The sequence below is a fragment of the Salvelinus sp. IW2-2015 genome, unplaced genomic scaffold, assembly GCF_002910315.2.
Source record: "Salvelinus sp. IW2-2015 unplaced genomic scaffold, ASM291031v2 Un_scaffold3623, whole genome shotgun sequence".
Lineage (NCBI taxonomy): Eukaryota > Metazoa > Chordata > Actinopteri > Salmoniformes > Salmonidae > Salvelinus > Salvelinus sp. IW2-2015.
The window spans coordinates 42,754-54,670 of NW_019944900.1; the positions used below are offsets into that span (position 1 = coordinate 42,754).

General features: G+C 44.4%; 2 protein-coding genes across 4 annotated transcripts; one reads left to right on the plus strand and one right to left on the minus strand.

The window, feature by feature from the left end:
• The first annotated feature begins 264 nt into the window (after positions 1–264).
• Positions 265–5,250, plus strand: badb (BCL2 associated agonist of cell death b). Its single transcript, XM_024143066.2, has 4 exons — positions 265–463; positions 1,316–1,471; positions 1,922–2,124; positions 2,471–5,250. Exons 2-4 carry the CDS (start codon positions 1,324–1,326, stop codon positions 2,603–2,605), a joined length of 486 nt encoding a protein of 161 aa, XP_023998834.1. The 5' UTR covers positions 265–463; positions 1,316–1,323; the 3' UTR covers positions 2,606–5,250.
• A 290-nt stretch (positions 5,251–5,540) lies between these two features.
• On the minus strand, positions 5,541–10,458 carry zgc:101765 (aldo/keto reductase). Of its 3 annotated transcripts, none has more exons than XM_024143070.2 (5): positions 10,174–10,458; positions 8,545–8,908; positions 7,452–7,707; positions 5,996–6,154; positions 5,541–5,849 (listed from the first exon to the last, which is right to left on the minus strand). In XM_024143070.2, exons 2-5 carry the CDS (start codon positions 8,880–8,882, stop codon positions 5,670–5,672), a joined length of 933 nt encoding a protein of 310 aa, XP_023998838.1. In that variant the 5' UTR covers positions 8,883–8,908; positions 10,174–10,458; the 3' UTR covers positions 5,541–5,669. The 3 variants fall into 3 exon arrangements, with proteins under 3 accessions (XP_023998838.1, XP_023998836.1, XP_023998835.1); XM_024143068.1 differs by lacking the exon at positions 10,174–10,458 and adding an exon at positions 9,387–9,453; XM_024143067.1 differs by lacking the exon at positions 10,174–10,458 and adding an exon at positions 9,326–9,449.
• Between the last annotated feature and the right edge of the window lie 1,459 nt (positions 10,459–11,917).

An 11,917-nucleotide genomic window follows, 5' to 3' on the forward strand; every position in this document is an offset into this window, starting at 1 on the left:
AGATCCTTCAGATAAGAGAAAATGACTAGAAAATGACAATTTGGTGATGCGTGGGTTATACAGCATATAGCATACATCACCAAGGTACCATACATGCCCTTAGTGGAGGCCACTGGGTTACCTATCTACCGTACTGTATGTATGGGTAGAACATTTCTGTTGCGCTCCTATACCACATATTAGGGGGCAGCCGGCGAGAAAAACAAAACCGGAGCAGAGTCCTAGCTCGCAACAGTGACGTAAGCGGCGAGGCCAGTCCAACCCGCCCCGCGCAGGGCCCGGTCATTGGTGGAGCGCAGGACAGAGAGCGGTGCGGTAGATAGACTGCCGCTACGCTATTGGGGGAGGGAAGACAAACTGGATCTGAACAAAAAAAAAAGACCAGATAACAACAATATCAAGTTGGAAATAGAAAGCGCGAGACGCGGCTGCTCGAACATATTTACTCGTTAAAATATTTCGGGTAAGAAAATGTGTTTTATAATCAGTTTTTTTTACGTTTTCAAACCGAGTCGACTGCGCGGTTGGTGGTGTTGCTAAGTTTTCCATTGTCTCCAGAATCGATACAACAATCGCGAAGAGCACCGAAACAATTGTAGCATTTGAGCTAATTTGGGTGTGCTTGACTGTAACTACTTGTTAATTTTAATGATATCACATTATACCCCACTTTTCTCCACGGTAAACAACTTTATCGTGCCGGTATATGATAACGTTGATACCTTTGGACCAAGGAGCGGAGAAAGTTGTGTTTGTGTGCTTTATAAGCGAATAAATATTGTTGCAACATCGTGACAGAGTATTCAAACGAGGTTAACGTTGTGTGTCAGTGTTAATCACAATACGGGTGTAAACATGAATTATATGTTTAGTTACATGATTTGTTATTACTATGCTATTGTTATATAATTAGGCCTAGGTACTACCAATATAGTATTTCTTGTAAGTCTATTCCTGTGTGTGTGTGATGGTGAATTCAAGGTTAGTTGTTTGTCTTTCATTCATTCCAATGTGTGATTGACTGGGATTTGAACTCAGGGCGCCAGGATGCCAAGACTGTTGGCCTCTTGAGCTAAAGCTTGGTACAAAGATTCAGGGTCAAGCACATTTGTGTAATAATGTTGTCTCCCTCCCTCTCTCTTTCCCTCTCTCTCTCTCTGCCTCTCCTCCTGTCTCTCCCTCTCTCTTCTCGTGTCTCTTTCCCCCTTCTCTCGGCCCTCTCTCCATCTCTCGGTCCCTCCATCTCTCGCTCCCCTCTTCCCCTCCATCCTCACTGCTTTCTTGTTTCCCCTCCTCACTCACTTTTCTTCTGTAGATGTCAGCATGGCTCAGATGTTTACTATATCAGACAGTGAGTCAGAGCCCTCAGAGGAGGTAGGAAAAACCGAAAAGGACCAATCGTCTGCCGGAAAGGGGATGACTGGCGGTCCAATAGGCCACGCCCTCACTGTGCCTGAGATGAGACTGGCAGGTAGGACACCCCAGAGGACTCTGGGAAATAGCCACTATTGGTCTTACCAGGGTCGTGTTCATTAGGCCCCAAGTGGAAGAAAACACACTGAAACAAGGATGGACTAGCTGGATTTTTCCAATAAGAAACGTTCCTTTTCGTTTTCTGTCACGGAAATGTTTTCCGCAGCGTGCCCTAATGAATACCACCCTGATAGTCAGCCACTTTAGCCGGTCATAATGAACCCCAATAACATCTACTGTCTTGTTGCTATGGCTGTCCTCTGTTTGGCACTCTGCAATAAGGAGATAGATTGGAGTTTTGGCCAATGCGATAGACTAGTGTCCTGTCCAGGGGGTGTACTTGTACATCAAGCTGCCCCACTACAGAAACAGGAGACAGGCTCCTGCCCTATTGGCTGTTCTGGCTCAGACAGACAAGGCCACTCTCCCTCTTCTCTCTCTCCTATAGGAGAGGGTCGGTTGAGGATGAACTCAGAGTCCCAGGCCCATGAGATCCAGGGTAGGGGGCCAGGGGTGGAAGGCGTGCCCACAGACGGAGCATCTTTCCGGGGTCGCTCCCAGTCGGCCCCCCCTGCCCTCTGGGCGGCCAAGAGATACGGGCGGCAGCTCCGACGCATGAGTGACGAGTTTGATACGTGGCTGGATAAAGGGGTAAGACATGGGTCTGTGGGAGAGAGGAGGGGGTGAGACGAGGCTGTGGGAGAGGGGGAAGGACGGGTGGGGCTGTGGGAGGGGGGAGTAGAGGTGAGACATGGGTCTGCGGGAGGGGGGAGGACGGGTGAAAGTGGGGCTGTGGGGGAGGAGAGGTGAGACATGGGGCTGTGGAAGGGGGGAGGAGGGGTTGTGGGAGGATAGAGGGGAGATGAGATGCTTCAATCTTGTACCAAAAACACGTCAATAAAAAATTAAACTTAAATAGGCCCCAAAATAAACTGTTTTCCTTTCTTTCTCTCCCTCTATTGCATAACCCCTGACCCTTAACCCCTGACCTCTATAGGAGATGAGGCGGGTGAAGAGTGCGGGAGCAGCCAAACAGATGACCAAGTCCCCCAGCTGGTGGGCCTACCTGTTCAGTCATAAGGAGACAGAGACAGAACATACCCCTACCATCCCACCACGATCATCTGAGTAGAGAGGAGGATGGAGGGAGGGAGGGAGAGAGAGGAGGTGGAGGGAGAAGGAGAGAGATCGGGGTGGAGGGAGAGGAAGGCGAAAGGGGAGAGAGGATTGGAAGGAGACAGAACCCATCCGTAATCGTACCGCTATTGAACCACGGTCATCAGAGTACAGAGAAGGGGATGTTTCCCATGCCAATAAAGCCCCTTGAATTGAGAGAGAAAAAGAGGGGGACAGAAGATGGATTGAGAAAGGGAGAGATGGGCCTACCTGTTCTCAGCTGCTACTGAAACATGATCAGAAAAGTATAGAGAGGGATGGAGGGAGAGGAAGGAGAGAGAGGGATGGAGGGAGAGGTAGGAGACAGTAACAAAGTAGAAGGTGGAGAGGTAGAAGGAGAGAATAAAAGGGGATGAGACCTTACCCAAACAAGAACAACTAGTTTGCCAGCAAGAAATTGATTTTCCAACTTCACTCTAGTGAAAGCATCCACCCAAGGCCCAAACGGGCCTTTAGTTAATAATTTTTGACTGTTTCTCCCATTAACACTATGCAACACAGAGAGAGTCCAGACAACATGCACTGAGACAGAACAAAACGGCGGTCGGGTTCTCTCATAAACTCTTCTCCGCCTCAATTAATCTCTCCTTGTTTCCTCGTATCCTATTTCCTCCTCAACCGTACTGGTCCCTCCCTTCCCCCTGACCTTCTTTTCCAATGCATTTTTAGAAGGACATGGAGGAGCGGTGGTGTAAGGAATCAAGGAAATATGGATTGAGAATGAGTGTTACTGTGTTTGTATCCCAAATGGCACCCTATTCCCCACAGGCCCCGGTCAAAAGTAGTTGCACTATATAGGGAATAGGGTGCCATAGGCCCTGGTCAAAAGTAGTTGCACTATATAGGAAATAGGGTGCCATTTGGGACGCAGTCCGTGTGGTAGTTAGCAACCACAACCGCCGCCATCTTAGAGTGATGGCTGCACTCCGACAACTAATCCCATTTCAAAATAAATGTCTCAAATATGAGGAACCATCTTGTTTAAATGACAATCTTTGATAACAGTGCTAATGATATGTTTTGTATTAAGAACTGCAGGGGAACATTTTTATCAGACAATAGAATTGAATTAACTAAGATGTAGACTTTCAGAGCAAAACCAATGAGAATTAAAGACTTGGGTCTTTTAAAAACTGTAAATACTGTTAATATTTCAATGAATGAAACTAAAAATGGACAATAACATGTAAACTGCTGAACAACAAAATGTGATTTTTTATTAATGATACTATGTGTATGTCACAAATAGCACCCTATTCCCTACACAGTGCACTACTTCTGACCAGGGCCTATATAGGGAATAGGGTGCCATTTGAGGCGAATCCCCTCTCTGTAAGCCTGTATTTTTATTTTTTTTTCTACTTAGAGGTGCTACTGCAAGGTCTTCCGTTGCAGCCCAAATCAACCCCCTACACTTCCAGGCGGTCCCAATTCGTTCCCTTTCCCCTCGATGTTAGGGGCTGGATAGGTATAAGCGGTGCAATGGTTGACCTTTCAAAAATTCCACACCTGTAAACATTAAATGGTTAGAGCTCTGGCTCCTGAGTGGTACAGCGGTCTACGGCACTGCATCTCAGTGCTAGAGGCGTCACTACAGACACCCCGGTTTGATTCCAGGCTGTATCACAACCGGCCGTGATTGGGAGTCACATAGGGTGGCGCACAGTTGGCCGGGGGTAGGCCGTCATTGTAAATAAGAATTTGTTCTTAACTGACTTGCCTAGTTAAATAAAGGTTAGTGTTTTTTTTAAATGTTTTATTCAGATCAGTCTGTCTTTATAGTGCACTACTCCTGATTAGGGGGTAGGGGTTGATTTGGGATTCCATCAGTAGCTTCAATGATCTGCCTTTCTGTACGAGTCCAGGCCTTTCTCTGTGACTGGGCCATGGCTGCCAGCACTACTACCTACCTACCGCCTTAGGCACCGGGCTCAGTCACACTGCAGAAAAGCACAAACACACCGGTTATGTCCCGCATCACAACGTTGGCAAAACTATACTCTCTGGAACAGTATGTAGAGGAATCCTTATCAACAGATAGCTTGTCACACACTACTGGTGCCTGCAGCACACGGGCTGTGTTCTAGTTCACAACGTTGCTAAACTAATCTCTGTAGTTGTGTATATAGTGTTTATCAACAACAAAACGTTGGGTCGGTAAATCTGTGCAACATCTGTTCTTTCACCATTTCAACAGACCTTTCCTTACAATGTTTTTTTTGATTCTGCCTTTTAAACCTGTATTCGTTTTAAACCGTTTTTTTAACCTGGTTTGCGCTACGTTTTGTGGTGTTGAACGTACCCTGTTAAAACCGGACTGGGCTCTAGTCTAGATAGAATTGTGCAACGGGAAGCTTGCCCTGCGGTCTTCTCTGGGTTTGCGTCTCAAATGGCACCCTCTATAGGGAATAGGGTTCCATTTGAGACACAGTCTCTGGTATTACTTGAAACTTGATGTGTATGGGGGGAATCTTGAATACTTTTTCTTTGCTTTCTTTTTTCTACAAAATTACTTTTGTAAATGTATTTTCTTTTTGTGACCACTTGGTGTACTATGGGCATAAGTAAACAAATAAACAAATAATTTTGACTAATCATTTACTTTAGTGCTAGGTGTTTATTTTTATTGTGCATGTTATTAAAATGTATATACACACACTGACTTACTAAATAAAATCGTCACTTGATACGAGGACAATATTTACAGTGAAACGATCAAATGAATACAGATTTTAATCATTTGTAACAAATATCACATGAAAAATAATAGCATTGATCTTGGTATCATAATCTTCCTCAGAGGTCTTTGTGTGACGCATAAAGAAATCAACTCTTAGTTCCAAGAATCTCAGTGGGAAACTCAAGTTCTGTTGATACGTTACTTTGATATCTTATCAACGTTTGCTTCATAACAATCCAGCCAGTGAGTGAGTATGTACCTTCAGGCTAACGTCAAGGGATTCAAACCAGCAGTCTTTGGGCTACAGGCCCCATCTCATCCACTGGGTTATCCTTCTACCTCAGGCTACCTGTGAAGGGTCCCAACAGTATTTCTGTCCACAGTCCATCCCCCCCAGCCTCTCCATATCTTCAGCAGTCAGCTCAAAGTCAAACACACGGCCGTTCTCTGCTACCCTGGCGGGGTGAGATGACTTGGGTAGGACGGGGACTCCCTGCTGTACCGCCCACCTGAGCAGAACCTGCCACACACGATGAAAGAAGAAGCCAGGGGAAGATGGGGAATAAAACATAGGGAGACAAGAAGGAGAAGAGAAGGAATTAAATGACTTAATTAGGGTGTATTGCCACTTCCGGAACACTCCACCTACTCCGACAGACACAGTACCTGTGCAGTGGTCAGGCCATATCCCTGTGCAATCTGGACCACTAAAGGGTCCTGGAGGAGAGAGCCAGTCCCCAGGGAGGAGTAAGCCTGGAAACAGACACCTTTCTCCCCACACAGATGCCTCATCTCCCCCTGGGACAGACGGGGATGGAACTCTACCTGGACGGAGAGATTATTCAATAAGATTTCAGATTTATAATACCAAATGGTCATTTATCCAAAGTGAAATTGACATTTTGGTCACTTAGCAGACACTCTCATCCAGAGTGACTTACAGTCAGTCAGTGCATTCAACTAAGGTAGGTAAGAAAACCACAAATCGCTGTCATAGCAAGTAAAACTTTCCTCAAGAAAGCAGCTATCAGATCAATACGTGCCAGTAAGAAAATAAAGTGTTAGAGCCAGATGAACAAGAACAACAGTAAGCTGTGAATACATATAGTTTAAAATCAGGACAAGTACAACAGTAAGCTGTGAATACTTATAGTTTAAAATCAGGACAAGTACAACNTATAGTTTAAAATCAGGACAAGTACAACAGTAAGCTGTGAATACATATAGTTTAAAATCAGGACAAGTACAACAGTAAGCTGTGAATACTTATAGCTGATATCAGGACAAGTCTCATGTTTGACCTGTAATACGGCATGGTGTTAGTTTGTTTTTGTTTACCTGTAGTACAGTGTTGGTTTGTTTTTGTTTACCTGTAGTACGACGCGGTTTGTTTTTGTTTACCTGTAATACGGCACGGTGTTAGTTTGTTTTTGTTTACCTGTAGTACGACGCGGTTTGTTTTTGTTTACCTGTAGTACGGCGCGGTGTTAGTTTGTTTTTGTTTACCTGTAGTACGGCACGGTGTTAGTTTGTTTTTGTTTACCTGTAGTACGGCGCGGTGTTAGTTTGTTTTTGTTTACCTGTAGTACGACTGTCTCTTATACACATCTAGATGTGTATAAGAGACAGGTAGTACGACGCGGTTTGTTTTTGTTTACCTGTAATACGGCACGGTGTTAGTTTGTTTTTGTTTACCTGTAGTACGACTGTCTCTTATACACATCTAGATGTGTATAAGTTACCTGTAGTACGACGCGGTTTGTTTTTGTTTACCTGTAATACGGCACGGTGTTAGTTTGTTTTTGTTTACCTGTAGTACGGCTGTCTCTTATACACATCTAGATGTGTATAAGAGACAGGTTTTTGTTTACCTGTAGTACGGCGCGGTGTTAGTTTGTTTTTGTTTACCTGTAGTACGATGCGGTGTTAGTTTGTTTTTGCTTACCTGTAGTACAGCAGGTGTTAGTTTGTTTTTGTTTACCTGTAGTACGATGCGGTGTTTGTTTTTGTTTACCTGTAGTACCGCAGGGTATTAGTTTGTTTTTGTTTACCTGTAGTACGGCAGGGTATTCGTTTTTTTGTTTACCTGTAGTACAGCAGGTGTTAGTTTGTTTTTGTTTACCTGTATTACGGCGGGGGTGACACAACACCCCTCCAGTAGCTCCTTCATATGTCCTGGCGTGTAGTTGGACACCCCTATGGCCCTCAGCTTCCCCTGGCCCTGGGCGTGGAGCTCCTCTAACACTGCCCAGCTCTGAGCTCTATTCTCTGGGTTCCTCTTGTCTCCCACCCCCAGCCCCTGGGTCCCTGGCCAGTGGATCAAGTATAGATCTATATAGTCTAGATCCAGCAGTTTTAGACTCCTCAGAGCTCCTTCCCTGTGGAACAGAGTTTGAAATGTAAACAATATGACTGGTTAGAGTCATATTTGTACATACCTGGTCAGCATTTTGGGCACCGGCCAGCCGGGCTAGTAGACCACAATTTCTACAGGCCCAGATGACATTCTACTAGCCAAAGGTCCTAAGCTATACTAGGGCTGGGCGGTATACCGTATTTTACTATATACACGGTATTTATGGACGGACCGGTTTGGGTTTTTACTTCACCTTCTATAACGTTATTTGAATGCTTGGTTTATTAAATGTGATGTGTCGTGTAACTTCAACTTCTATAGTTTCGAAATGGACGTTACACTCTCGGCTCTCACTCCATGCCACTTTCCACACAGTCCTAGCCCCACTCCATGTCACTCAAGGAGGGCGTTTGTTGTTCCTCGACCACAAGACACTTTCATTCAGTCTGCATGGTCAATGCAGCACATGCAACAATGTTGATGACAACGATTCTGTTTTAACTTTCATTCTTAATATAAATCCACTAGCGTTCTATAACTACACTATTAGTTTGTGTTTCTTACATCTGCAAACAGCTAATTTGTCTTTCCTTAGCAAGTTTTGGCTAAATCGTGTTAGCCGCTAATGGAAAAAGTCCTATTGAAATCACTTAGAATGTATGTGTTGCCCCCCACTATTCATAAAGAATAACGTTTACTATTCAAAAACAGAAAATACAGCAAACAATTAGAAAAATACAGTGATATGACATTTGGGCCATATCGCCCAGCCCTAGGCTATACCATGAGACATTTGAGAAGCCAACATTTTGGGCTATTTTGGCACATTTTCTACTAGCTTTAATTTACATCCCTGTACCTGGCTCTGGAGCCCTGGTCCTTGGGGCCCAGCTTGCTGGTGATGAAGACGTCCGCTCGGGAGAGGCCGTGTTTGGGTAGGAGGAGTCGCAGTGCTCGACCCAGGTCAGCCTCGTTCCGGTAGACAGACGCCGTGTCAAATGAGCGGTAGCCGGTGGAGAGTGCGGCGTCGACGGCCTGGAGGATATCATCAGGGCCGCGGAGCCGGTAGGTACCCAGCCCCAGGAGAGGCATCCTGGCCCCGGTGTTGAGCAGAACAGATGGGGTGGGGGAGGAGAGGATGGGAGGAATGGAGAGGGGGGAGGGGGAGGGAGAGGGCTGAGGATCAGACTCAGACATCTAGGGGTCTTGAAGGTACCTGGACACTGGGGGAAAGAGGGAGAGAAAAGAGAGGGAGAAATGAGAGAAGAATAACAAAATGGAGGGGGGTAGGGAGGACTGTGTCAGCCGGTATCCGGGGGCTAGAAGGCACTTGACTGGTGGGTGGGTTGGCTGAAACATAACCAGAACGGTGACTATTGCCATGCTAATTACTTGGAAAACAGCACAATCAAGTATCAAAACAATGGCAGAGTATCTTCTCAAGGCTACATATCAGAGATTGTGTGTTGCATATTTACACTAATTATCACAGTTCAAAAGTTCGGATACTTCCATGGCTAGCTAACGTTAGCGATGAATGACAATAACACAACAAGCAATTTCTACCTCGATTTAGTACGGCATGCATATGAAGAATATACACTATTTTAACTGACATACGAGTAATTGTAAATACCTACTTAATAGATTTGTTGATAAAATAGTACAAACATGTTTGTAAAGTGTGTGTTGCAGCGAAACCTTTCAACGTGAATCACGCATGTGAAACTTCCTGTTCGCCGTCACCATAGAGACACTAGCGAGGAAAACGCTGACTGGATGAAGCGTTAGCCAATCAGAGAGGAGAAAGATGCTTGGAGGCGGGAACATGTCCCTCACTGCAACGCGAGCCCGAGCGAGCAGATCGTGTGACCGGTTTCGTTGCTGGGACTGGCTTGGTTTTGAAAATTGTGGGTGCCCTGAATCGGTGAATTACGGTATGCTTGTGTTTACGGTGTAGTTAACAGGTTTTATGTTTCAGTTGTGAGGAGTTTGTCAGCTTCACAACATACACAGTTAGTTAATAATTAACCTTACTAGATTAGCTAGCTAGTAGGAGAGGTAGCCTTTGTGTGAGTGACTATATAAGTAACGTTAGCTAGCTAACAATAGCAACGTCATATTTGTGAAAACGTTGGTGGTGTTTAGCTAGCTAACAGTAGCAATCTAACGTTAACTAATTTAAACGACATTTCTCGTATGAATTCATCCATTCAATTAATAATTTTCTCAGTTCGTACCAAAGTTATCTAATCTGATTTGTCCTGCTAGTAGTGAACAGTGGACCTACCCCTTGATCATGACTCACTTCCATTACATAACAGCAGAGGTTCCCAAACTTTTTTGTCCCACGACCCCATTTTTATATCTGAAAATTATCGTGACAACAACAATGTAATTAGCAGCCAATGTTTACTTTCTTATTTGGGGCTTTGGCAGTCAATTGAAAAACATTCCAACAGTATTTCTGATTGTCTTCTCAACTCACCATCCCATAATAATGGCTGGAACGGCACAAATGGAATGGCATCAAACACATGGGAAACAGAAGGACAACCGTCTCTGCAGCACTCCACCAATCAGGCCTTTATGGTAGAGTGGCCAGACAGAAGCCACTCCTCAGTAAAAGGCACATGACAGCCCGCTTGGAGTTTGTCAAAAGGCACCTAAAGGACTCAGACCATTAGAAACAAGATTCTCTGGTCTGATGAAACCAAGATTGAACTCTTTGGCCTGAATGCCAAGCATCACGTCTGGAGGAAGCCTGGCACCATCCTTACGGTGAAACATGGTGGTGGCAGCATCATGCTGTGGGGATGTTTTTCAGTGGCAGGGACTAGGAGACTAGTCAGGATCGAGGGAAAGATTAATGGAGCAAAGTACACAGAGATCATTAATGAAAACCTGCTCCAGAGCGCTCAGGACCTCAGACTGGGGCGAAGGTTCACCTTCCAACAGGACAATGACACTAAGCACAAAGCCAAGACAATGCAGGAGTGGCTTTGGGACAAGTCTCAATGTCCTTGAGTGGCTCAGCCAGAACCCAATCGAACATCTCTGGAGAGACCTGAAAATAGCTGTGCAGCTACGCTCCCCATCCTATCTGACAGAGCTTGAGAGGATCTGCAGAAAATAATGGGAGAAACTCCCTAAATACAGGTGTGCCAAGCTTGCAGCATCATACCCTAGAAGACTCAAGGCTGTAATCACTGCCAATGGTGCTTCAACAAAGTACTGAGTAAAGGGTCTGATTACTTATGTAAATGTGATATTACATTTTTTATACATTTGCAAAACATATTTTTTTTAACTGTTTTTGCTTTGTCATTATTGGGTATTGTGGCTGTAACGTAACAAAATGTGAAAAAAGTCAAGGGGTCTGAATACTTTGAGTGCACTGTATATACAGTAACAGTCAAAAGTTTGGACACACCTACTCATTCAAGGGTTTTTCTGTATTTTTACTATTTTCTACATTGTAGAATAATAGTGAAGACATCAAAACTATGAAATAACACATGGAATCATGTAGTAACCAAAAAAGTGTTAAACAAATCAAAATATATTTTATATTTGAGATTCTTCAAAGTAGCCACCCTTTGCCTTGATGACAGCTTTGCACACTCTTGGCATTATCTCATCCAGCTTCATGAGGTAGTCACCTGGAAGGCATTTCAATTAACAGGTGTGCCTTGATAAAAGTTAATTTGTGGCATTTCTTTCCTTAACACTCTTGCCTGCATCTAGCTGATCTAATGTGTAATCATTAGTCCAAACAGTTGCAAATGAGAGTTTCTATTGGACAAATTCAGGTATGTTTATCCCTGTTTCGTTCCGTTTGCTTCTGTTTTAAGAAACTTTTCAACAGAATCGGCAGAATTAATACACCTCTGATCATACATCAACACAGTTCACTTTCATAGCATCCACATACAAACAGCATGATCACTTGCCCATTGTATATTCTTTCTCGCATCTACGCGCTCTCCTCTCACCTTTTTCCCTCCGTTTGTGGACAAATCAGCTGTCTGTGGCCAGACAAAAAAAACTTTCCAAGGCAAACCTTTATATCGTAACGACTAATCGCTACACACAGCCTACATCGTTGTTACCATATTAGCTAATGTCATAGTCAATATAGCTACTAAAACAAGCATGTTAGTAAAGCCGCAACCGAGTGTCACAGCGGTCTAAGGCACTGCATCTCAGTGCAAGAGGTGCGTCACTACAGT